The sequence below is a fragment of the Myodes glareolus genome, chromosome 6, assembly GCF_982192425.1.
Source record: "Myodes glareolus chromosome 6, mMyoGla1.1, whole genome shotgun sequence".
NCBI lineage: Eukaryota > Metazoa > Chordata > Mammalia > Rodentia > Cricetidae > Myodes > Myodes glareolus.
The window spans coordinates 39,951,255-39,973,262 of NC_142031.1; the positions used below are offsets into that span (position 1 = coordinate 39,951,255).

General features: G+C 43.2%; 2 protein-coding genes across 3 annotated transcripts in view; one reads left to right on the forward strand and one right to left on the reverse strand.

Moving 5' to 3' along the window:
* The window catches only part of Polr1a (RNA polymerase I subunit A), a 63,556-nt gene extending 42,082 nt beyond the window's left edge, over window positions 1-21,474 (reverse strand). Inside the window, exons 1-12 of the mRNA XM_048420198.3 lie at window positions 21,280-21,474; window positions 17,996-18,200; window positions 16,733-16,882; window positions 14,427-14,534; window positions 13,490-13,575; window positions 13,267-13,370; window positions 9,450-9,557; window positions 6,491-6,596; window positions 6,087-6,249; window positions 3,558-3,728; window positions 3,242-3,364; window positions 1,160-1,390 (exon numbers count right to left, since the gene is read on the reverse strand). Of these exons, the coding sequence (XP_048276155.3) occupies window positions 1,160-1,390; window positions 3,242-3,364; window positions 3,558-3,728; window positions 6,087-6,249; window positions 6,491-6,596; window positions 9,450-9,557; window positions 13,267-13,370; window positions 13,490-13,575; window positions 14,427-14,534; window positions 16,733-16,882; window positions 17,996-18,200; window positions 21,280-21,356 (1,632 nt within the window). The 5' untranslated portion in view covers window positions 21,357-21,474. The remainder of the gene's footprint in view (window positions 1-1,159; window positions 1,391-3,241; window positions 3,365-3,557; window positions 3,729-6,086; window positions 6,250-6,490; window positions 6,597-9,449; window positions 9,558-13,266; window positions 13,371-13,489; window positions 13,576-14,426; window positions 14,535-16,732; window positions 16,883-17,995; window positions 18,201-21,279) is intronic.
* A 265-nt stretch (window positions 21,475-21,739) lies between these two features.
* The window catches only part of Ptcd3 (pentatricopeptide repeat domain 3), a 31,413-nt gene continuing 31,144 nt past the window's right edge, over window positions 21,740-22,008 (forward strand). Inside the window, exon 1 of one of the 2 annotated variants that reach the window (XM_048421946.3) lies at window positions 21,740-21,885. In XM_048421946.3, coding sequence (XP_048277903.3) covers window positions 21,782-21,885 — 104 coding nt within the window. In that variant the 5' untranslated portion in view covers window positions 21,740-21,781. The remainder of the gene's footprint in view (window positions 21,886-22,008) is intronic. The other variant, XM_085690706.2, reaches the window with a different exon arrangement.

Below are 22,008 nucleotides of genomic sequence, written 5' to 3' on the forward strand. Positions count from 1 at the left end.
GAAATCTGTCTCCCTCTATGCTCACAGGTGACTGTGGCTTCGCCCTAAAGAACTCCGTAACTACAAACAAGAAACAAGAGCAGACACAAACCCAGCAAGTCCAGTCTCATCGCTCCCTAACTTCCCTGCTGCTCCCCAGCTCACATTCCCAGGGGGCCTCCTCTTCTCTCTTCAATGTACTCTGCTCAATGAGTTTAATGTTCTGACATCTTTTTCTTAATTCCATGGTCTCTCCCATCTAAGCCTCACACTTACGCTTTTTACAGAGGGACCCTTATTTTCTCCACAGTCATCTCAAATCTAGAAGGGCTAAAAATTGTCTCTTTCCTTGATGCCCGCCCCTCTTCTCTCCTGATGGAAACTATAGCTTCACGTTCCTCTGCTCTCAGCAGCCTCCAGGGCAGTGTCCCGGTGCTCCCTCTACAACAAGCCTGCACTTGGCCTTGATTCCCCGGCAGCCCCGAGGGCTCACTTTCTGATATTTATTGGCAATCCCTATCACGTCCCTGCAAAGCCTGAGCACACAGTGTACCCCTCATCGTACACTCTTGAAACCTTTCTTCTCACTGCAACTGTTTAAGAGAACCGGAAGATTATTTTACATTTGCCTGGATTCATCAAAGTTAAGTGAAACAAACCTCGCTGCTTCTCGAATCCCTCACATAGCTCCGAGCAAAAAACCTGACAATGTACCAACATGACAAAGAACAAAATTGGTATCCTGACCTATCAATCAGTCTGAATGGTGTCGCCGTCACCAAAGCAAAACAGCACAGAGCAGAATTTAATTCAAGTAGTGTTGCTGTTCTGATGGAGTGGAACTACAAAAATAAGGAAAGCAAGAGGACCGCCCTCTAGTGCTGCTGCCAGCACCGAACAGCAGAAGAAACCAGTGATCACCATGCCAAGAGTGTGTCTCTGCTCTTCCAGAGTTCCTTCTAGGCAGGTGGGAACTTTGTCGAGTTTGTACCCATTATTACAAACAGCCAACCCCAGAAATGCTAATTCAGTATGAGGGCTGAGTTCAAATTGTCTTTCTCCCTAGCTCCAGTGAAGCTGCTCCTCATCTGAGTACCACCTTTCAAGTAGCCCTTTACAAAGGTAGCATGCAGGAATCAGAAGGAACTAATCAGTCCTAACTAAACCTTCATTCACTTACAATTTTTGTCCCCTGGGGCTTAGGAGCCCCTGTGGCTGGTGTCAAGAGCTGTTTGGCCACAGCTTCCCGCTGTGTAGCATCCACTGCACTCAGGGCCGTGCGACTGCCATCCTCATTGATGACCATGGAGGCTCCTGGGTGCACGTTGGGTCCATTAATGACTGCTTGTCTCAATTCCTGCACGTTCCAGGGGGTAACTGGCTGAGGGTAGGTCAGTTTTGTGGCAAATACCTAGAAACAGGATTGCATGTTAAAATTCAAGATGGGCAGACAAATGTTCCAGGAATACAAAAACTAACAAAATGAATTGTCTGATATCCTTCCAAACTGTGGGGACCATCTGCTTAGCCAAGGCTTTTCTGTAGGCAGAACGGTATCTGTCTCCTCTGTGGAGTCATTGTGCTTCGCTTGTTCCCTTAAGGGAACAGACTGGGCAACTGATGCATTAGTTTCTTAAACACATGCTGAAACTTCACCGGTCTGCCAATAAAGTCAGGGTCGCCAAAGGAGTGGTATGGGGCACTTGAGAGCCACCGCACCCCTCCACATCTTAGCAGGCATCGCTAAGTGCTCAAGGTACTCGTACTGAGTCCAGGCGTAGCATCAGTCAGTGGCATTTGAGAGGAAATGGATTTGCAATTCTGAGACCCGAGAACATTAAAGGGTTCTTTTGTCAACACTAGACTGAAACCTGCTCTAAAACAGGCGAGTTCTCTATAGTTAAGCGAGTTTCTGAACCACTGATTTTTATTTATTTGATACTTCAACATATACACAAGTGCATCAAAGACTTGGGAGCTCAGGAAGTTAGCACCGCAGGTCCTGTGCAGGGGCAGTGCAGGAGCGCTGCCATGTCCCACCTCTCTAACTTTGTGCTAATGGCCTTGTCTACTGCTTGGTCAGCACTTGGCCCACAGCTTTAGGAGACACTATCTGGTGTGTGGTTTCCTGCCAGGCTTTAGTTCCTTATCTCACCTCCTTGTTCTCATAACACCTCTGGTGCCACCGGGGAGGGAGGAGACCTGCAGTCTTACCCACTCTGTTCTTCCTAGTTATCCTGTAACAACCCCAGGCTCCTCTACTCTGAGAACTGGGGTAGAGTAGGGGCTAGTAGGGTGAACAGCATTAGAATCTCTCCTCACGATACAAGCCATTAGCAAATAAACCCAGACACTCTAGGCACTGAGGTCAAAGCTAGGGTGGCCTCTACATTCTGTCTAGAGAAGAAAATGAACATGCCTAGGCCTTTCCTTCTAGGGCTTCACACCTAAGAATATAGTTAGCTTTCATAACGCTTCCTTTGGTATAGAGTCCAGCTTTTTGCATGCAAGGACCTGTGGTTCCTGGGAGCCAATGAACACACGGTAGAGCCTTCTCTGCCTGTTCTTGACACAGCAAGCTCTTGCACAGGAAGCCAAAATGTGCCGGAGAATCAGAACACTTTAGCTCTGCTCATTACCGACTTCCCCAAGAGATGCAGGGTGGCGTGTAAGGAAATGAAACTCTGCACAGAGGGAATTAAACCATCTTCAAATTATTGACCTCAAGGCCCATTACGGAGGAAGTCTGCCTGAGAGTTGCTGCTAATGAGCACCAAGGCTTTAACTGGTGAGGAAGTGAGAAAAGGAAGCTGGCTTGCCAAGGGAGCAAACGGGTGGACAGGCGAGCCACGCACCCCTTGAACTGGGAAGGACAGGTGACACACACATGGTGCCTTTCTGAGGGCTTTTCTGCTCTCCATGGTCAGACTCCCATATGGAATTGAAAGTCCCTTGCCCTCTCCTTTTCCCACCATGGACTCAGCTGGACATGGAAGGTTTAAAAACTAGGTTAAGACTGACAAGAGTAAGATACAGATACAGGATGCAGAATAACCTCGGGTAAAAGTCTTCTAAAAGGATGGCAATACTGTTATGCACCTCAAGTTCCTTCCCGACAGGTTCCTCCCCTACATGTAAAGCACTAGACGCTCTTCCCACTGCAGCTATGATCGACCAACAAACTCTGCCCCCAGACCTTTACGGCACACCAGCTACCTCCCAGCTACCAGTAGCAAAATGAGGCCTCTCCCCAACAACACACCAAGGGAATCCCAATTTCATTCGTGTTGATGTACATATCTGGGCAAATGACTGAACGGGCTGCATAGTCGACTCGCTTTCCCATCATGTGCTTCCGGAATAGGCCTTCCTTCTTCTCAAGGATCTGTAAGGAGCAAAAGAAGTGACAGTGACAGAACACTAGGTAACTCCATTATGTTACTATTTTCTTGTTCTGTGGCAGTGTGTATAATGTGCATTTATAAACGTGTGGATGGGAGCTGGGGACGTAGACCAGTTGTTAGCTGTGTATTACGGACCCTCACCAACTTGTGATGGGAATCCAATTCCTTGCTCACCTGTCTTATGCCAGGGTACTTTTCCAACATTAATTTGTCCATCTCACTGTCAAACACAATATTGACGTGGCTCTGAAGGCGAATCCAAATGTTGTAAAGCTTATCTGTGAGAGACTGGCCTGGAAGCATACTTAAAAAGGATCGGTCGATAGCAACTGAAGAGTCATTTTCCTGGGAAGACAAATCCAAGGGAATGATTAGAGGAAAAACTTGTTCTTACTCAACCTAGTTCTGATTTAAAAAAAAAAAAAAAAAGTTTGGCCTTGGAAATGCTAAAACTGGAGTTTAGCCTTTGGAGCTGACAGATGACGAACTAAACTTGTTGTACGTATCAGTACAAATTAGTCCATCATATACCTATTAGCTTGTCTCTTTCAGTAGTAAAATGAACTCCAAATTCATAAGCAGAGTAACACTGCTGTACGTACCTGAGAAGCTGAGGCAGGAGAGTCTTGAGACCCTCCTGGACTACATAGCAAAATCCTGTCTCAAAAATCAAAACTAAACTAAGAAATAAAAAAATGCGTGTTTGTAGGCTCCTATCTTAAGCTTCCTAATGCCTTGTCCACCAAAATAAAGAGAGTCTTAGCAGCCCTTCCCTTGGGCACTCTACTTCTGAGGCTTCTACCAGACAAGTGAGTTTCATGTGAAACTGCCTCTTTAGTTAAAGGTTTAGGAAAACGTGATTCGGTGAATTTATAAAAATGCAGGTGGAATGCTTGCTGCCTTGCAGGAAGCGCTGAGCTCCACCCCGGCACCACAGAAACCGTGTGATGGTGCACACTTGTAATTCCAGCACGTGGCAGCAGCAGGAGGAAAGTTTAAGGTCAGTCTTGGCTATATAGTGACTTAAAGGCTAGTATGGGCTACATGAGATGCTATCTCCAAATAATAATAAACAAATAATAACAATAATAGTATACTATTATTTTGATGTAGGTCAAGTAATTTCATAAAAAGAAAAAAAGGCTTCCCATATAGTACTGTATGTCTATAACTCCTAAAGTGGGTTAGACTAAGTTATGGGCTGATCTTCAAGCTTACATATTTATCTAACCATTTAAAAATATTTCTATCCCTAGTCGTCTCTTCTGCTTCTCCTGCTATCTGCTCAGGAAAGAGAAGTACAGATATCCTAGGGTGTCTTAGAGCACCACCTACTGGCCAAATTTGGCTGCAACTGGCCTAGGGGTAACATGTCATCCCCTGTAGTTTAAATGAGAAAAAACTATCAGTGTATCAAGGTCAAGGGCAGGCGATGATGCAGTAGACTATGATGTCATGGTGATAATTTGGGTTTGCCCCCACAACTAAGGAATAAAGGAATCATCCAGGAGGGTGCATGTAGTTCTGCAGGCAACATTATGGTCTCTTTCATCATGTGCACAATGGCAGAGGCATGTGGAGTTGAACCCATGGCCTACACAGCATTTGCTGGTTCAAAGCCACATGATTACTGTTGAAATAAACAAGATCTTGTCCACTGGCTTCTAGTCTCTAGTCCCTAGGAACGGCTCCCGGGAGAGCACAGTGATGGGATACAATGAACACAAACTGGGAAACGGCCAAGAATGTGTCTAATCAATCAAAAGGAAACTGGCTTAAGGATCAATATGGTACTGGTTCTTCTACAGAGATCAAGTCCTGTTATTACCCACAAAAGTCTATCTCTACTCTGAAGGCACATTAAAGTAAAATTCTTAGTCCTAGTCATTGGATTTGGTTATGTTATGGTCTTTTGTTTCCCGTACTGGACAGGGTCTGAAGATTGGAACTCTCTCTTACACTAAAATCTGTTAAAAGCATGCCTATACTGACTGAAGTAAACTTCAGCAGAACCAGAGAAAGTTCCAAGGAGCCATGCAAAGCTAAGCGCCCAAGGGGCAGTGGTGTCAATTTGTGATGTCACTGGCTAATAGCAGGACTGGCTAATGGCAGGGAGTCTGAGAGGCTGTCTCTCCAAAGCTGGAGAAGGCCATTTCTATTTGCATCCTGACCGCATTTTGGGATGACAGCGACTTTAGCAAGTATTCTAAGTACCCAATTCAGCTTTATGTTCACTATAGAGTTAGTATAAGACCCAGAATAATGAAAGGGGTAAGGAAATGTCAGTAGGAACAGCCTTATTCTAGAAAATCCATTCTATATTGTCCTGGCTGCATTGCTGAAGTCCGTATTGAGCCTAAACCACACATTCTTAGAGCCTGAGGGAAGACGGCAGCCTAGGTGTGAAACCTCACCACAAACTACGTGCACTTTACAGTGGAGATGAGTCCAAGAAATCAAAGGGACCGACAAAACCATGGCACTGTCATTGGATACAGAACCTAAGCTACACCTCGATTTATCTAGAATCAGGCCTGTGTTTGTCCCAGCAATTCATACTGCCCACCATGGGCGCTGCCCACTGAATTAACATCTTGCACAACCATAGGATCTGTGCCCACAAAGGGTTAGAACCAAGTGTGTAGTTCTTCTCACACCAATCATTAACCAAGCCTATTATATCAGCACTGAGGCAGCTCTGACCTTGTCTGTGATGAGCTCTGTCACCTCACAGGGCAACTTCTGTTCTTGGGCCATCAATGCCAGGAGTTTCCGGATCAAAACTGCATCCTTCATGACAGCTTGTAAGTTCACCGTCTGGCCATTAGTAAACATCTGGTCCCCCAGGCGGTTGACGGGGCGATACCTACAGAGTGACAGAAGACTCTATGCATATTCTTCAGCCTCTTAACCTAGTTACTGAATTAACACACACAACCAACTCAAACAACCATCCGTGTCTAAGACAACCAAATAACAGAGAATGCTCAGGCCACTACCTGCAGCCTTGGGTTGACAGTTTGATTTCTCAGTGCCCTAACCTTTCCAGTCCTTGCTCAATACCTCTGTCCACCCTTCTCATGCAAAGTTAAGTGAAAACACATTACCTGGAAGGCGGCACCACTATGAAATCTAGAAAGAACATACTAGGGTTGAAACTGGATTCCATGCCAATATCATCCAATCCCGAAAAAAGGTAATTCAGGAAGAATCCTGCATTTGAAATAGAAACCAACAAGACTATTTAAGCCTACGTATAAAGATATAAAAATATCACTAAGAAAAAGAAAAACAAAACAAACAAAAAACCTCAAGGTATGGTGATGTGGGAGGGCCTTCTGTATATGTGTTGTTTTTATTGGTTAATAAATGAAGAAGCTGCTTTCAGCCAATGGCTTAACAGAATATAGCCAGGCTGGAAGAGATATATATATATAGAGAGAGAGACAGAGAGAAGCCATGTAGCTGCAGCTGGGGACAGATGTGCCAGAACCTTGCCAGTATACCACAGCCACGTGGCAGTACACAGACCAATATAAATGGGTTAATTTAAGATATGAATTACTTCAAGAGGATGATAGGCACTGAAGAGACTCCTTATGAAGTTTGTTAGCCATTTGGGCAAGAAACTGCTCTTGCCTAGACTGCTTGATGTCATGCTGTATAAACTGGACATGCAGGACCCACAGAAAAATGACTGAAGTTGCAAAAAAAAAAAAAAAAAAAAAAGTGAGACCATCCTTCAGGGTTCCTGCTTCAGGAAAGAGACTGCCAGACATTCTGCAGAAGAAAGTGACTGACCAACTGACAATATAGGGGGAACTGTCTCAGACATTTCCTGTTTTATGGAAAAGTCTGCTGGATACTATGGGCCTGTAGGCTGAAGATCAATGCTCCAATATTCAGAACTTTGGGAAACTGTCCAGGTAGCAAGAAGTCTTTTGTCAATTCTAGAGTTCTGGAAGTTGCTTACAATGCACTTCTTGTTTACTTAGGTAACACTATATCCTTCTGGAGTCTTTGATGGAGTTAAATAATAGATAGTTATAGCTTCCCTTAGCTAAAAGATAAAGTAGATATAAATATTGTAACTGTAATTCTTGCTTGATACCTGTTTTGTTATATGTAATTTTACTATGTTAAAATTAAAACCTTCCTTTCTATTTAGACAGAAAAGGGGAGATGATGTAAGAAGACCTTCTGTATATGTTGCTTTTATTGGTTAATGAATAAAGAAGCTGCTTTCGGCCAATGGCTTAACAGAATATAGCCAGGCTGGAAGATATATATATATATATATATATATATATATATATATATACATACATATATATACACAGAGAGAGAGAGAGAGAGAGAGAGAGAGAGAGAGGAGTCAGAGTGAAGTCATGTAGCCATAGCTGGGGACAGATGTGCCAGAACCTTGCTGGTAAGCCACAGCCACGTGGAGATACACAAATTAATAGAAATGGGTTAATTTAAGATATAAGAATTAGCCAGAAATACGCTTAAGCTATTAGCCAAACAGTGTTGCAAAAAATATGGTTTCTGAGTGATTCTTTCAGGTATGGGCAACTGGGAATAAACAAGCAGCCTTCACCTACAGTATGGCATCATATGTAGTTAGAAACCAATGTTCCATAAAAACAAACCAAAAGCAGCCTGGGTATATGACAGCATGTGTGCAAGTAAGATGACAAAAAGACACTCAGAGACAACAAGTAAATAAGTAATGAGCTGTGCAGGAACATGAAATTGTTATCACTCTCTTGAATGTGTAATCTTATACACATAATTAAATATTTGCTACTTTGGACTCTAGACAAAAATAATCAAAATTAAAAAAATCAGGTCAAAATAAAGTTTAGCCTTTTAAGAACAAAAGATAAACTGGACAGTGTGGCTCTTAATCCCACCACTTGGGAGGCAAAGGCAGGCGGATCTCCGAGTTCAAGGTCAGACTGGTCTACATAGTAAATTTGAGGACAACCAGGGCTATATAGAGAAATCCCATCTCAAAATCTCAGGGAAAAAAAAAAAGTAACATCCTTTCCATGGGCATGCCAAGGTGGGTCTTCTGCAAACTGGATCAAAGACATATTTTTAAGTTTCAGGGGACCTATAACAGCTTGGAGAAAACAAAACCTGCCACAGAGAGCATCTTGCTAACTTGCCTACTCTTTCATTTCTGATAACCTGTTAATGCCACGCTTGTCTGTGAGCACTTAGCAGAGACCAGAGGCAGTGTCCAGAACACCCTCTCAGAAGAGGGATGCAAGGAATTGAGTATCCTGCATAGATTGATATGGAATTAAAAGAGAACAGAGGTTTCCCTTTCTGTAGGGAAATGAAATGTACAAAAGTTCATTCCTTGATTCACAAAACGAATTACCATAGAACATTTAAAAAAATTTTTTCTGGGGCTGAGGTGGAGTTCAAGACAGGGTCTCAGGTATGAAGCCTCAGTTGTCTTAGAACTCACTATATAGATCAGGTTGTCCTGGAACTCACAGAGATCCACCTGCCTCTGCCTCCTGAGGGCTAGGACTAAAGGTGTGCATCACCATGCCTAACTAAAACATTTTTTTTTTAAAAAAAAAAACTATTTATTTTTATTTTATGTGCATTGGTATTTTGCCTGCATGCATGTCTGTGTGAGGGTGTCAGATCTTGGAGTTATAGACAGTTGTTTGCTGCCATGTAGGTCCTGGGAACTGAACTTGGGTCCTCTGGAAGAGCAACCAGTGCTCTTAACCTCTAAGCCATCTCTCCAGCCCCTTAAAACATTTTCTTTAAACTGGCATTTAAAAATAGATGACAACGAAACTTCCAGATGTATCAGTGTATGAGTGACTGGACTCAATTATTTATCAAGTTCTTGGTGCTGGGTGTGACTGCCCCTGCTCCTTTATGGCTCTAAGTAAATGTGCCCCGAAACCTGCCCCAGACATATGGATGGATTCAGGCGAGAGTTACATTAATTAGAACTTTGGTTAAGGAAGAGGGTGGGCTAATGGAATGAACCAGGAAATCAAAGACCACAGACAGAGGCTGTTTTTCTAGCACCTTCATTCTTCCAAATGGCAAAAAGATGCTCTTGGGCGCTGCTAGGTGTCAGGTACCCTCGCTTCCCCAGCAGAGCTTCTTCAATTCCTGGAGCTGCTGGTACTCCTTCTGTAATGAGATAGATCCATTTTTTTGTCCTAATTCTAAAAAATTTGAAACGTCCACAACGTCAAACTTTTCAACCCAGATTTCCACCTGTACTCTAATTTCCAGAATAATGAAAACAAAACAACACATTATCATATAAAACCGAGAGGCAGAGCAAGAGACGGTCACCACTAGCTCATATTAATGGAACTATTTTCAGTTTTAAATACTATTTTCCAGTACTTTGGTTCACGTAAGTACTTTACACGACATTGAACTTTGCCAGGAACAATGGTGCAGGCCTATTCCCATCAGGAGGATGCAGAAGGATCATGAGCTTCAGGACAGTGTGGGCTACACAGTGAAATATTACCCCAAAGGTACAAAAATCTTCTATGGATTTCTCTTATCTCTTTCTCTCTTTTTCTTTCTTTTAGGTTGTTGTTATTGTTTGCTTTTGTTTTTGAGACAGGGTTTCTCTGCGTGTAGCCCTGTCTGTCCTGAAACTTGCTCTGTAGACCAGGCTGGACTTGAACTCACAGAGATCCCCCTACCTCTGCCTCCCAAGTGCTGGGATTTATTTTCTGCATGGATTTATTTTCACCAGAACTCTGTTTATTTGGTGTTATCAGAGGAACACAAGAACAATTGCTACCAAGTTTTCATGTAACTGACCACTGTTTTGTTTGTTACTAAGACTATCTTATACAGCCCAGGCTAGCCTTGGAGTCCTGAGCCTCCCGTCTCCACCTCCTGAGAGCCCAGTTTCAATCACCAATTCTTTTACCTGTTTTTTTGAGACAGGGTTTCTCTTTATAGCTCTGGCTGTCCTGGAACTTGCACTGTAGACCAGGCTAGTCTCAAACTCAGAAATCTGCCTGAGTACATCACCATGCCCGGCTCCAATCACATTTCTGGTTGCATGATATTCAACTGAGGAAGTTTCCTAATGTACTTAACCATGATTTTTTTTTTTTTTTTTTTTTGGTTTTTCGAGGCAGGGTTTCTCTGTATCTTTGGAGCCGTTCCTGGAATTAGCTCTTGTAGACCAGAATGGCCTCGAACTCACAGAGATCCGCCTGCCTCTGTTTCCCAAGTGCTGGGATTAAAGACATGCACCACCATCGCCAGGCTTTAACATACTCTTCTATTTGGACATCCAGCTTGATTCCAGTGCTTTCCTTTCCTAAATAAACAATGGGCTGGGATACTAATTACTGGTAGAATACACCTTAAACAAATGAGGCCCTGGGTCCAGTGTTCAGTACTGTATGAAAACAAGTAACATTATCTTTATACATATGGTATTCACCAGAAAGGGTCACAGAAGCAGAAGTAATACTTGTGGAGATTTTTTTTTCTTTATTGTGTGAATGTGAGAACACATGTGCCACCATGCACACACGGAAGTCACACATATGGGATTTTTGGGAGTTGGTTCTTTCTTCCAGTATGGGTTCTGGGGACAGAACATAGGTTTGGACCTTGAGCACTTTCGTTCACTGAGTATTCTTGCTAGTCCCTGTGTGAATATTTCTACAGATTCAAATATACCGACTTTAGAAATATCACCTTAGTAGGTGAAGTTGGCTTCTGGGACTAGGCAAGATCTTTGAGAGGCTGATTACTAGCCATGCCCAATTAAGTAGAAACTTTTACTTAGGGTTGCCATTTAAGAGGTCAACTTCTAACACTCAGATGAAGAACAAAAGCAATTTAAGTATCCTGTAGGCTCAAAATTGTTAGCATTTCCTGGGATGCCATATTAAAATGAAGCACTGCTCAATGTCCCCTTTCTGGATCTCTCAGGGCAGGAGCTGTGCTGTGCTCCCAGCACTAGAGAGTAGCTAATAACAGTGACAGCTGCCAGTCGGAACACACATTCTGCATAATCTAAACTATTCATAGACAACATCGCTGCTTTACCCTGTTTTGTACTTTTAGTTAATCTTTCCCTTAACTAATAAAAAATAAAACTGATTAATCTATTGTGGAGTGGATGTGTATGTAAGAGGGCATGGCATGGTGAAGGTCAGAGGACAACTTTCAGGAGTCAGTTCTGTTTTCCCACCATGGAGGACCTGGAGATTGAACTCAGGTTGTCTGGTTTAGCCGAACCATCTTGCCAGCCCAATGTGGGTAAATAATATTTAAATGTTACTTATGCCGGGTGTGATGGCACACACTTTTAAGCCAAGACAGAGGCAAGATGATCTCTGTGAGTTCAAAGACAGCCTGGTCTACCTCGAGAGTTCCAGGACAGCCAGGAACGTGTAGAGAAACTGTCTAAAACTCCTTCCAACCGAAGAGTTAGTAAATAAAACAAAAACAAAATCAATCCTAAAGCCAAAACAAAGACTATTTTCTACAGGTTTCTAATGCCCAGCCTTCTGGTTGCACCTTATTCTTGCAGTTATAGCAAAAGATTGCCTCACATGAATGGGCTTTGTTGTGCCCAGATTATGACCCCCAGAGAGGGACCACCAGAGAGGTCTATACTGTAATAAGCAAGGTTTCTAATCAGCATAATACAAACATGTTTGGAACCCCTGTCTCTAAATGACCCCGTTACAGCGAGGTAGAGAGGAGTTTTATCTCCTCTGTGAGGTAAGCTTTTAAAGGCATAACTACAAAGAGGCTTTTTGAAGCTGCTTTGGCATAGGTGTAAGGACTTTTGCTCCCTTCTATCCTGCTAAGTCTGCTTTCTCCTTGTTCTTAGAGCAAGGCCATCTTTATCAGCCTGTAACAGGTGGCCAGGCATAATTTCTAGGGTGGGAGAAAAAAAGGCCACTATCTTCCTAAAAAACAAGCAAGTCTGGGTTTCTATTTTTAAAACATTATGCTAAAAAATGCCTTTTCGTCCCTTTAAAAATAAGGGACGAGGGTCCCACAGGCTTGACTAAAACAGGCTACATTCCCTGGACATTACCCCCTAACTGGAGTTATTCTCTAAAATTCTGAACATCTGTTTTCAATGCCTCAGCATTTTCTAGGATAGACTGGGGGTTGTGGTAGCAATTGTCAAGTGTCAGTATGAGGAAATATTTCCATGGCCATTCGCGGGTAAGAGAAGGAAAATCCACTCTTGCGCCGTTAGCTGTTCACCATCAGACAGCACTTAGCAGTCTTTCAGGGTGTGAGATCTCACTCTGGGTAGTAGAAAACAGAAAGGTCATGACCAGAAAACCTGGCACGCTTCAAATGAAGTGTGTAAGTTAGTTAATAGAGCCACACCTACGGTAGTTCTGACGAGTGCTGAAAAGTGTCACGGTCGGACAAACTGAATAGAGATTTTATAGGAACTCACTGTGCTTACTACCCTGTAAATCTAAGTTGACTCTACAAAGGGTTATAAAAAACCAGTACACAGAGCCAGGCTGTGTTGGTACACACTTGGTGTTGGTATATAAATCTCAGCATTTGGGAGACAGAGGTAGGTGGATCTCTGAGTTTGAGGTTAGCCTGTTCTACAGAGTGAATTCCAGGTCTACACAGAGAAACCCTGTCTCAAAGAAACCAAAATAAAACAAACAAACAAAAAAAAAACAATAAAAAAAGAGAGAAGAAAACAAAAATAAAACAGTACACAGATTTGTTATTTACATCAACCCTTGCCAGAGTCTCAAAGAAAAAAAAAAAGAACACTCATTCACCAGACCCAAGAAGCCAGGACTCACCTGAGGCACATGAGAAACATGGCTAGAGCTCCTCAGAGCCCCAACCTGCTTACCTGGGGGCTCTGCATCCTTCTGGCCAGATTTTTTGTGCACCGTGGCTGGGTATGTGATTGTTAGCTTGCTGTTGTGTTCCTTTCGAACCACTGACCGTCCGGTCCTACACATGAGAATATGTCGGGGGAGAAACAAACCGCAATGAGACATTTAGCAATGGTGCTGGGTGATTGGCCAAAGCAGCTCAACCAGGAATGGGAAAGGCTGGTGGACAACACTCACTTGCAGTGGGGACATCGCTTAGCGGTCATATGCGTCTTCCAGAAGTAAGCAACAAGTTTGCTCCTGCTTTCGCAAACATTTTTCACCTGTTTAAAGTCAGAGAATGTTACGGTGCCTTATTTTAGGTAGTCTCGCTCTGTATTGTAGCCCAGATTAGCCTAAGATGTGTGAGATCTTTACTTCGGTACAGATGTGTACTCCATGCCTGCACTGCAGTGTAATTCTGAGGAGATCACAATCTCCATGTATTTAGCAGTTCTCCACTTTTATTTTAACTGGAGGAAATCATCCTGGTAGCTTGAATGAGAAATACCCCCTGTAAAGTTCAGGCATTTGAAAGACTTGGTCCTAGTTGGTGGCACTGTGTGGGTGGGTTATGGAACCTTTGGGGATGTGGCCTGGCTAGAGGAAGTATATCAGTGGGCACTGTCTAAGAGATCATAGACTTGCCCCACTTCTTTGCTCTCTGCTTCATATTTGCAGCTGAAAACTGATTTCTCAGTCTGGGGCCTCCTGCCATTACAACTCCACTTCTGGAAGCATAAGAGCACATCAACTCTTCATCCTTAAGCTGTCTTTGTCATGGTATTTTATCACAGCAACAATAAGTTACTAAAATACACCTTTACTTAAACAACATGTCCCACAAAAAACTCTTTAACACAGCTATCTGGGGGCTGGAGAGATGGCTCAGTGGTTAAGAGCACTGGCAGCTCTTCCAGAGGTCCTGAGTTCAATTTATTTATATTTTTTATGTATGAATGCTCTGTGTGTATTCCTACATGCCAGAAGAGGGCATCAGATCCTATGCCACCATAGGACTGAAACCTAAGTCTACTCTGGGAAGCCAGAAACATATGCAGAAGACGGCACAGAGAATCTGTGGTTTCCAAGCTAAAAGCAGAATGTTATGGAAAGGGAGATGGCGGTAACTCACATGTGCACCTTGGGACCCCAAGAGGTTGTTCTGTAGAATTTTGCTTGTGTATTCTTCTAACTCTTCTTGAATTTCGAAGGCAGTAGGGTCAGCAGTCTCTTCCAGAAACTGAAACAGAGGAAGACTAGTGTAATACCATACAGTAAGTATCTGATGAACAGTAGGGTTGGGGCTGGCCTCTTCAAGGACTGAGATCAATCTAAGGGAGGAAAGGAAGTCCGGAGTACTGCGCCACACTGACACAGTGAAGTGGGCTAGGGATGTGGTCAGTGCTGGAGCGGAGCACTTGCTTCTCCAGCACAAACAAGGCCCCAGGTTTTACCCCAAAACACAACAACAAATCCTTTTCTAGTGACTGTGACCTGGACTATTTGGGTCAAATTAAAGACTGCAAAGATCTGAGACAAAAGTGTTTCTAACACCTCAATTCTCTGAAGAGCTGATAGGTCAGTGGGGAAGCAGCGGGCCAAACTGAAGTAAAAAGAGGGGTCCAGCGAGGTCAGTGCGTATGAGCTGGGGATCACCCAGTACTCTTAAGCATCTCTGTGGAAGATACTGGCACAGATGTCTCTGAGATAGCCCTGGCCTCAAATTCATTTTCTAACTCATCAATTTTATGCTTTTCATTTTGAAGCCTCAATGATGAAGAAACAGAAATCAACACCAAGCATGAGCACAAAGGTAATATCAAATGGGACGTCGGCCACTTCCCAAACCCAACACACAGGCCTAATAAGGTAAGGACCTGAAGGGTCACACCCTCAGGAACCAAGCCAAGTCAACTGCACAGGTAGACCAAGGCCTTAAGCCTGGCCTATTAGGGTTTCAGCCTGGGAATACCACCCAAGTGGCAGAAGCAGCCTGACTCCTCTCTGAAGGACGGCGACAGCACCTTAGCAATCTAAAGTACAGCACCTTAGCAATCTAAAGTACAGCACCCTAGCAATCTAAAGTACAGCACCCTAGCAATCTAAAGTACAGCACCCTAGCAATCTAAAGTACAGCACCCTAGCAATCTAAAGTACAGCACCCTAGCAATCTAAAGTACAGCACCCTAGCAATCTAAAGTACAGCACCCTAGCAATCTAAAGTACAGCACCCTAGCAATCTAAAGTACAGCACCCTAGCAATCTAAAGCGAGTATACGACGACTAAAAGAGGAGAGAGTTTTAGACTTTGACATCAAAGGGTGCCAAATGTATACAGGATTATATTTCTGTTTGCACATTTTATAACAAAACAAAGAAAATAAACATGGGAGCCATGAGTACTTTTACCAAGATAAAATTAAATTTGGATAAGACAAATCCCTAGAAAAACATAACTGCTTTAATTAATGGCTTAGGAAAATCTTTTATCTCCCTTCTCTCTCTTGCAGGCAAATTTGACTGTGGGTTCATGGTTTAGCTTTGTTTTCTTGAAGGCAAATAGGATGAGAATTTCTGCTGTTGGCAGAAACCAGCCCAGGCTTTGAGACTGCTCTCTACTGAGAGGGTTGTGAGTACCTAGTGCAAACCTCAGCTCTCTGCTTTCCCAAAGCACGGAACTACTACAAAACACGAGATGTCAGGCACTGTCCTGATGCCTTGGCATCTCTCATCCTCTACAAATGCTTTCTTTCAGGGCATTTTATAGAGAACTTCTTGAGGCTAGAAAGATGGATTAGCAATTAAGAGCATTAGCTTCTCTCCCAGAGGACCTGAATTAGATTCCCAGAATGTACATAGCGGCTAACACCATGCAGATAGTTAACCTCTCTAGCTGCAGTTTCAGAAGATCCAACACTCTCCTCCAAGGCATCAGGCATGTTATGTAGAACACACATACATGCAAGCAAAACATTCACACATATAAAATAAAAATATCCAAAAAAATTTAAAGAGAGAAGTTCCTTAACTCATCTTTTAAGGTTGAAACAATGCAGGTACCCAAACTCTATAGGGCAATATGAGAAAGAAATTTACAGGTCAATCCAACTCAAGATTAGATGTAAAAATCCTAAACTAAATACTAGGAAGCCAAATCTATAACACATTACAAAGCAATTTATATCATGGAGCATGGTGACACAGGTCTTTAATTCCAGTACCCAGGAGGCAGAGGAAGGAGATCTCTGTGAGTTTGAGGCCAGTCTGGTCTACATAGCAAGTTCCAGGACAGCTGGGGCTATATACAGAGAAACCCTGTCTCAAATGATTTAAAAAAAAAAAAAGATACAAGGGTCAAACATTCTGAAGACTATTGGGGTGGCAATTAAGGACAACACAGAAGCATCTCTTGATGCCCTGGTTTCCATACCAACCTACCCTGCTCAGAATTCGTTCAAGCTCATAGACCGCTTGTAGAGCTCCAACTTCCAGGACTCGAAGCTGGCAGACCAACAGGTGAATGGCAGCCCGAGGACAAGTCAGCATGTGGCAATTTAAACAGGAGCCTCGGAGAAGGAGGTAGAGTTTCTAAAGAGTGGGGACAAAAAGAAGCAAGACATTATAAGGAGACAGAGAACTCATGATGATTTTCATTGTACAAGCGATTTTTTTCACATAGTCTGTCTCCTGAAGAATTGGACTTCTGCCTCTGCTACAGTCTTTTAGATCTATAAATAAACTAGACAAACATTCCCAAATATCTTTTGATTTCATTTTAAACCATTCAAATTTGAAATTCACATAGAATGAATTCATGGTCTAAGGAAAGGAATTTTTTTAGTTTTATACCAACTACTTAACTAAGACAATAAGCCTTTCTTCAATCTGCTTAACTCCCGGAGGCTAGGTTCCTTGAAATAAGACCTAAACAGACACAAGTGACAGTCTAGACAGGAGCTTCACTGTGATGTTATTGGTCTTCCTCTGGGGGCTTTGCTTCTCCTGCCAAGAAACCATACTTGGCAGACCTAGATGAAAAGCTAATGGTCTTGGGAGCACCAGAAATCCCTTTATTACTAGGGAAGTGACTGCCACCCAGCTTTCTGAAGAACACAGAGCCCTTGAAATGAAAGGGCATACATCAGTGCATTAAGTCAGGATTAGACCCTGAGTCTTGGATAGGTAGATGTGTGGCTCCCTAAACATTTCCCTCCTGCATGAACAGAAACTTGCTATGGCTTTTCTCAACTGGAATCAAACTGAAGTTCTCCATGTAAGTCTATAGCGTAAGCTGAAGTTATAGGGCAAGCATCCCTAACCTGACAATCTAAAACCCTGAACTTCTCAAGCCCTGATATACAAGTAAACAAATTCAACATATGACTTCATGGATTAAGGGTTTAGTAAAAATGTAGAAATATCAGAAATACAATCTCCTTCAGGCTGTGCATATGAGGTATATATAACTATGAGTGAATTCATGTTTATATTTGGTTCCATCCTATAATATCACCATAATGTAGACTGCAAATATTCTAAAACCTGAAATTCAAACCATTTTTGGTCTCAAGTATTTTGGACAATAGATACTCAAGGTGACTTGTACTTGGTCCCTCAAGGATTTTTCTTTCTAAAGAAAGAGAAACAAAGGACGATCCTCACAACCCTAGCACCCTCAAGACCAACAAGCCCTGCACTTACGTCAAAGAGGAGAGGGTTGTACACCGTGAGCGGGAGCTCAATGTGACCCAGGTGTCCCGAGCAGTTGTTGAAGTCCTGCACGCAGGTGGAGCATACTTCTTTGGAATCTGCGGGTCCCAAAGCCAAATCATACAGGCCATTTGCTGAAGGGTTTCCCAGGCTGTCCACATAGCGAGGATTTGTAATGGATTTAACACTTAATTTCCTGAGGAGATTGAAAAAAAAAACAAAAAAACAAAATAAACCAAGGGAAGCTCAGGTTCTTTTCTGATGTTGAAGTGAGAGAGGCGGCTTATAAACCAGACCTGACTGGAAAGCTCAAATTCTTCAATGAAGGGATTGCCATATAACAGAATAACACATTCAACACAAATAAAATCATAAAGAAACAACTTCCTTTATGCAAAATTTCATCCCTTTGCTTAATGGAATCTTGTAACTGTCAAATAACTAGTCTTGTACCCACTAATAGCATGTTACTGTGCCACATATGACAGCAAGTGTACAGCCTGTGTGTGCTCTACTCAGTTGTATTTGGGTGTTCACACAACAATTAAACAGCTGGAAAGCATCCTTCTTAAATGTCATATACATGTACTTTACAAGGCCTGGTTTGCCTTATAAATTTTATCTAATTTAGACAATTGTGGGGAGACAGACTGACCCAAAGTTTTCTCAGAGGCCCTGATGAAAGGATAAAGAAAACTTCAGTTCTGTGTCCCTGTCCAGGAGACTTGGTAAGGCCAGTCTAGAGGAGGAACCAGTGTCTCTAAGGACTGGTTGCAGCTTCTGAGGAACCAACTCTTCCTCCTCGGCTGTGGCTATCAGTCCCAAGGCAGTGGTGTCTGAAGTACCCTGTGTTCTCTTTGCCAACTGTCTGACTTAGGTCTCTGCAGACTTTAGCTGACTTCCTCCCTATAAATAGCATATAAGATGTTGTACTTCCTAATAAGTTTGGTTGGCATAAGACATAGCTTGTGCAAGACCTCCTGACCTCAGCTTTTCTCTTCTCTATGTTTTCATCCCTTGGCATCTCCCCATCAGGACCTTGTCACTGAAGAATGACCTGCTGGTCCAGATCAGACAACAAATGGAAGAACAGATACCATCCCTATCTTGCACTCGAGAGGGAACAACAACAGCAACAAAAAAGTCAGTGAGCTGTATGGTCAGGAAAACTGATGGTGGTTCACAAGGAATGACGCTGCACAGATCTGAAACTCTCAGGGTCCATGCTGCTGTAAGGACCAAGAATAGTTGGAGACAGCTCTCCTGCTTGGCTCTCTTCTCTGCGGTTACTTTTCTACTGGTAAACCAGTATCAGCACTTTATCTAACTCACTGCTGTATAGGTGGTCTCTTCCTCTAGCATGGAGGCAGCTGGCAACCTTGAATTCAGTAATACTGAAAAAATTACTTAGTTGTTCTATTTTACAATCCTAATTTTTGAAACTGCATTAAAATATACATAAAACATACCATGTTAACCAATGTTAGGGTGCAGTTAAGTGGTATTAACACACCACGCTGTGCCATCATCAGCACTACCCACCTCTAGAACTTTCTTTCCCTATCCCTACCTCCTGGCAACCATCTTTGTACTTTCTATCTCAATTAATCTGACTATTCTGGCACCTATTCAAATAAATGGAATCAGTCAATACCTACCTTTTCATGACTGGATTATTTTGTTAAGCATTTCAGTTATAGATAAAATATCAGAACTTCTTTCCTTTTTAGGGATGAGTCAATAGTGTATGCTGTGTCAATAGTGCATGCTGCATCTCATTTCATCAACTTATCCACTGATGGACATTAGGGCTAGTTCTACTCTCTGGTAATAGCAACTATAGCTGCTCTGAAGGTGTGTGCACAAAGCCAAGAGAATTCCTAGATCTGACAACAATGTCATTTTAACTTGATGAACAAGCATTTGATTTTCACAATGTCGGCACCATCTCCATCAACACCTGCGTTTTCTAGGTGTGTGTGTTTGCTTTTTAGATGACACAATGTGCTGAGGTGGCACCTCACTGTGCTTCTGATCCGCACTGATTTTAGGATGCCGAGCATCTTCTCATGTGGTTTTTCTTCTTTTTTGTCCATCTGTGAATATTCTGTAGCACCATGTACATTCAAGTCGTTTACTGCCTGTGGTGTTCAGGAACAGCAGAAGGCCAAGGTAACCGCAGTGAAAGTTAAGTTCACAGACCAGATGACCCTTCCATGTTATTAAGGGCATGGCAATTACTTTGAAGAAGATGAAAAGCTACTAGCTCCTAATAATAAAATGGAGCATCAATTATTTAATGCCAGAGCCAAAATGTCAGCATCAAGGGAATCCTTGTAGACCCATGAGACTCAACTCATCAGCTTTGGGGATGTGTGTGTGGCATTGAGATATCCTGCATATCAGATACTTACGTTACCATTTATAACAGTAGCAGAGTAAAAACTTTATGGTTGGAGGTCACTACAACATGAAAAACAGTAGTAAATGGTTGCAACATTAGGAAGGTTGAGAACCACGGTTGTAGTTACACTAAGCATCCTTTCCCCGAGGGTAAACTCCTAGGGAGGTTTGAAGGGTAATAGGATGCCGACAATTTGCACTTTAGAATAATGTTGAGCTGTGTGGAGGACTGACAGGACTAGATATGTATGAGGGTGGGACAAGCAGAACATGAAAAAAGAACTGACCTAAGGCAGTAGCGATAGAGATAAAAGGAGGGTAAAGTCAAGTTAGATGTGTAGGTAACACACAGAGAAAGACTAGTAAGTGAGATGTCAGAGTGGGGTCTAGAATTATATCATTTCGTATTAATCCTGGCACGCTACTATGGAAAGGTAGTTCCTTTCAGTTTCTGGAAGAGAGTGCATGCTGCATTTCTAGTGCAGGTTTCTGACGTGTGTATGTCATCGTGATCAAAATGAGGATTAAAGAAGAGTTCTCGCGACTTCACAACTCATAAAGTAGTACAAGGCCTTAATCTGAGATTTAAAGGTTCATCATCTCTTGGACAAGAAGAGACTAATTAGGTAATTAATAAGCGTATGGTGGACATGAGAGCATACATGACGTAACACTGCTTCGTTAAGGAGGAAGATGAACGGATGAACGCAGCAAGGCAGGACAACCCCAGTCCCAGCGCATTCCTTCCGACTACCCGCGAACAGGCGCCAGTCAGACCTAGAGACAGTCTCGGCGCGAGGCCTTCTGGGAACCGTAGTTCCCGGCGCCGACGGCCACAACCATGCGCTACACTCATCCCACCAACTCCTTACTTGAGCTCCTCGGCCGAATACATCCCGAAGGAAATGCCCTGAAGCCGCCTCCATGGCGTGTGCTTGGAGGCCAGCATCTTCCCAGTCAGTTTTGAGATCCGTCTACCAGAGAGACGTTCCCGCAAGCTCCGGCGTAACCCTCTCACGTCCACTAGCGCGGAGCCACCATGTGTTTTCCACTGCGCTTGCGTGCGGGAAGCGCTACTTAGCTTTTTGACTTGGACGAGCTTACTTTTGTTTTCGGGGTGGGTGGGAGTGGAAGAAAATAGTCTAAGACCCTCTGTCCGTTTAAAAACAAAATTACAACTGAGACTTCAGAAAAATGTTCCAAGTAAATATGTTTGAGGCAAATAATGTGCATTGAGCGTCCCGTTGGTATCCTTGCGAAACAGGACCTTGTAACCAACCACCCAACCAGAGTTGAGACGTTCCACGGCCGCCCCGCCCCTCTCGACCTTGTAGGCGGAGGGCGTTCCCAACGTGCTCTGCGCACAGTCCGAAGATGGCGGCGGCCATGTCTGCTCGCTGCCTGGGCTTCCGCAGCGGGCCTGCCTTGCTGCAGACCGCTCGGGGCTCAGGTGTGTGTGAAGCGAAGCTCGGCTGCAGGTAAGAAGACCCGGGGTTAATTTCGTCTTGCATTTCCCTGAAAATTGTGGAGCTAGGTGGTATGCAACGATGTTTGCATGCTGGAGGCCGTGCGCCCCCAAGGGTAGCACGAGGTTGCAGTGG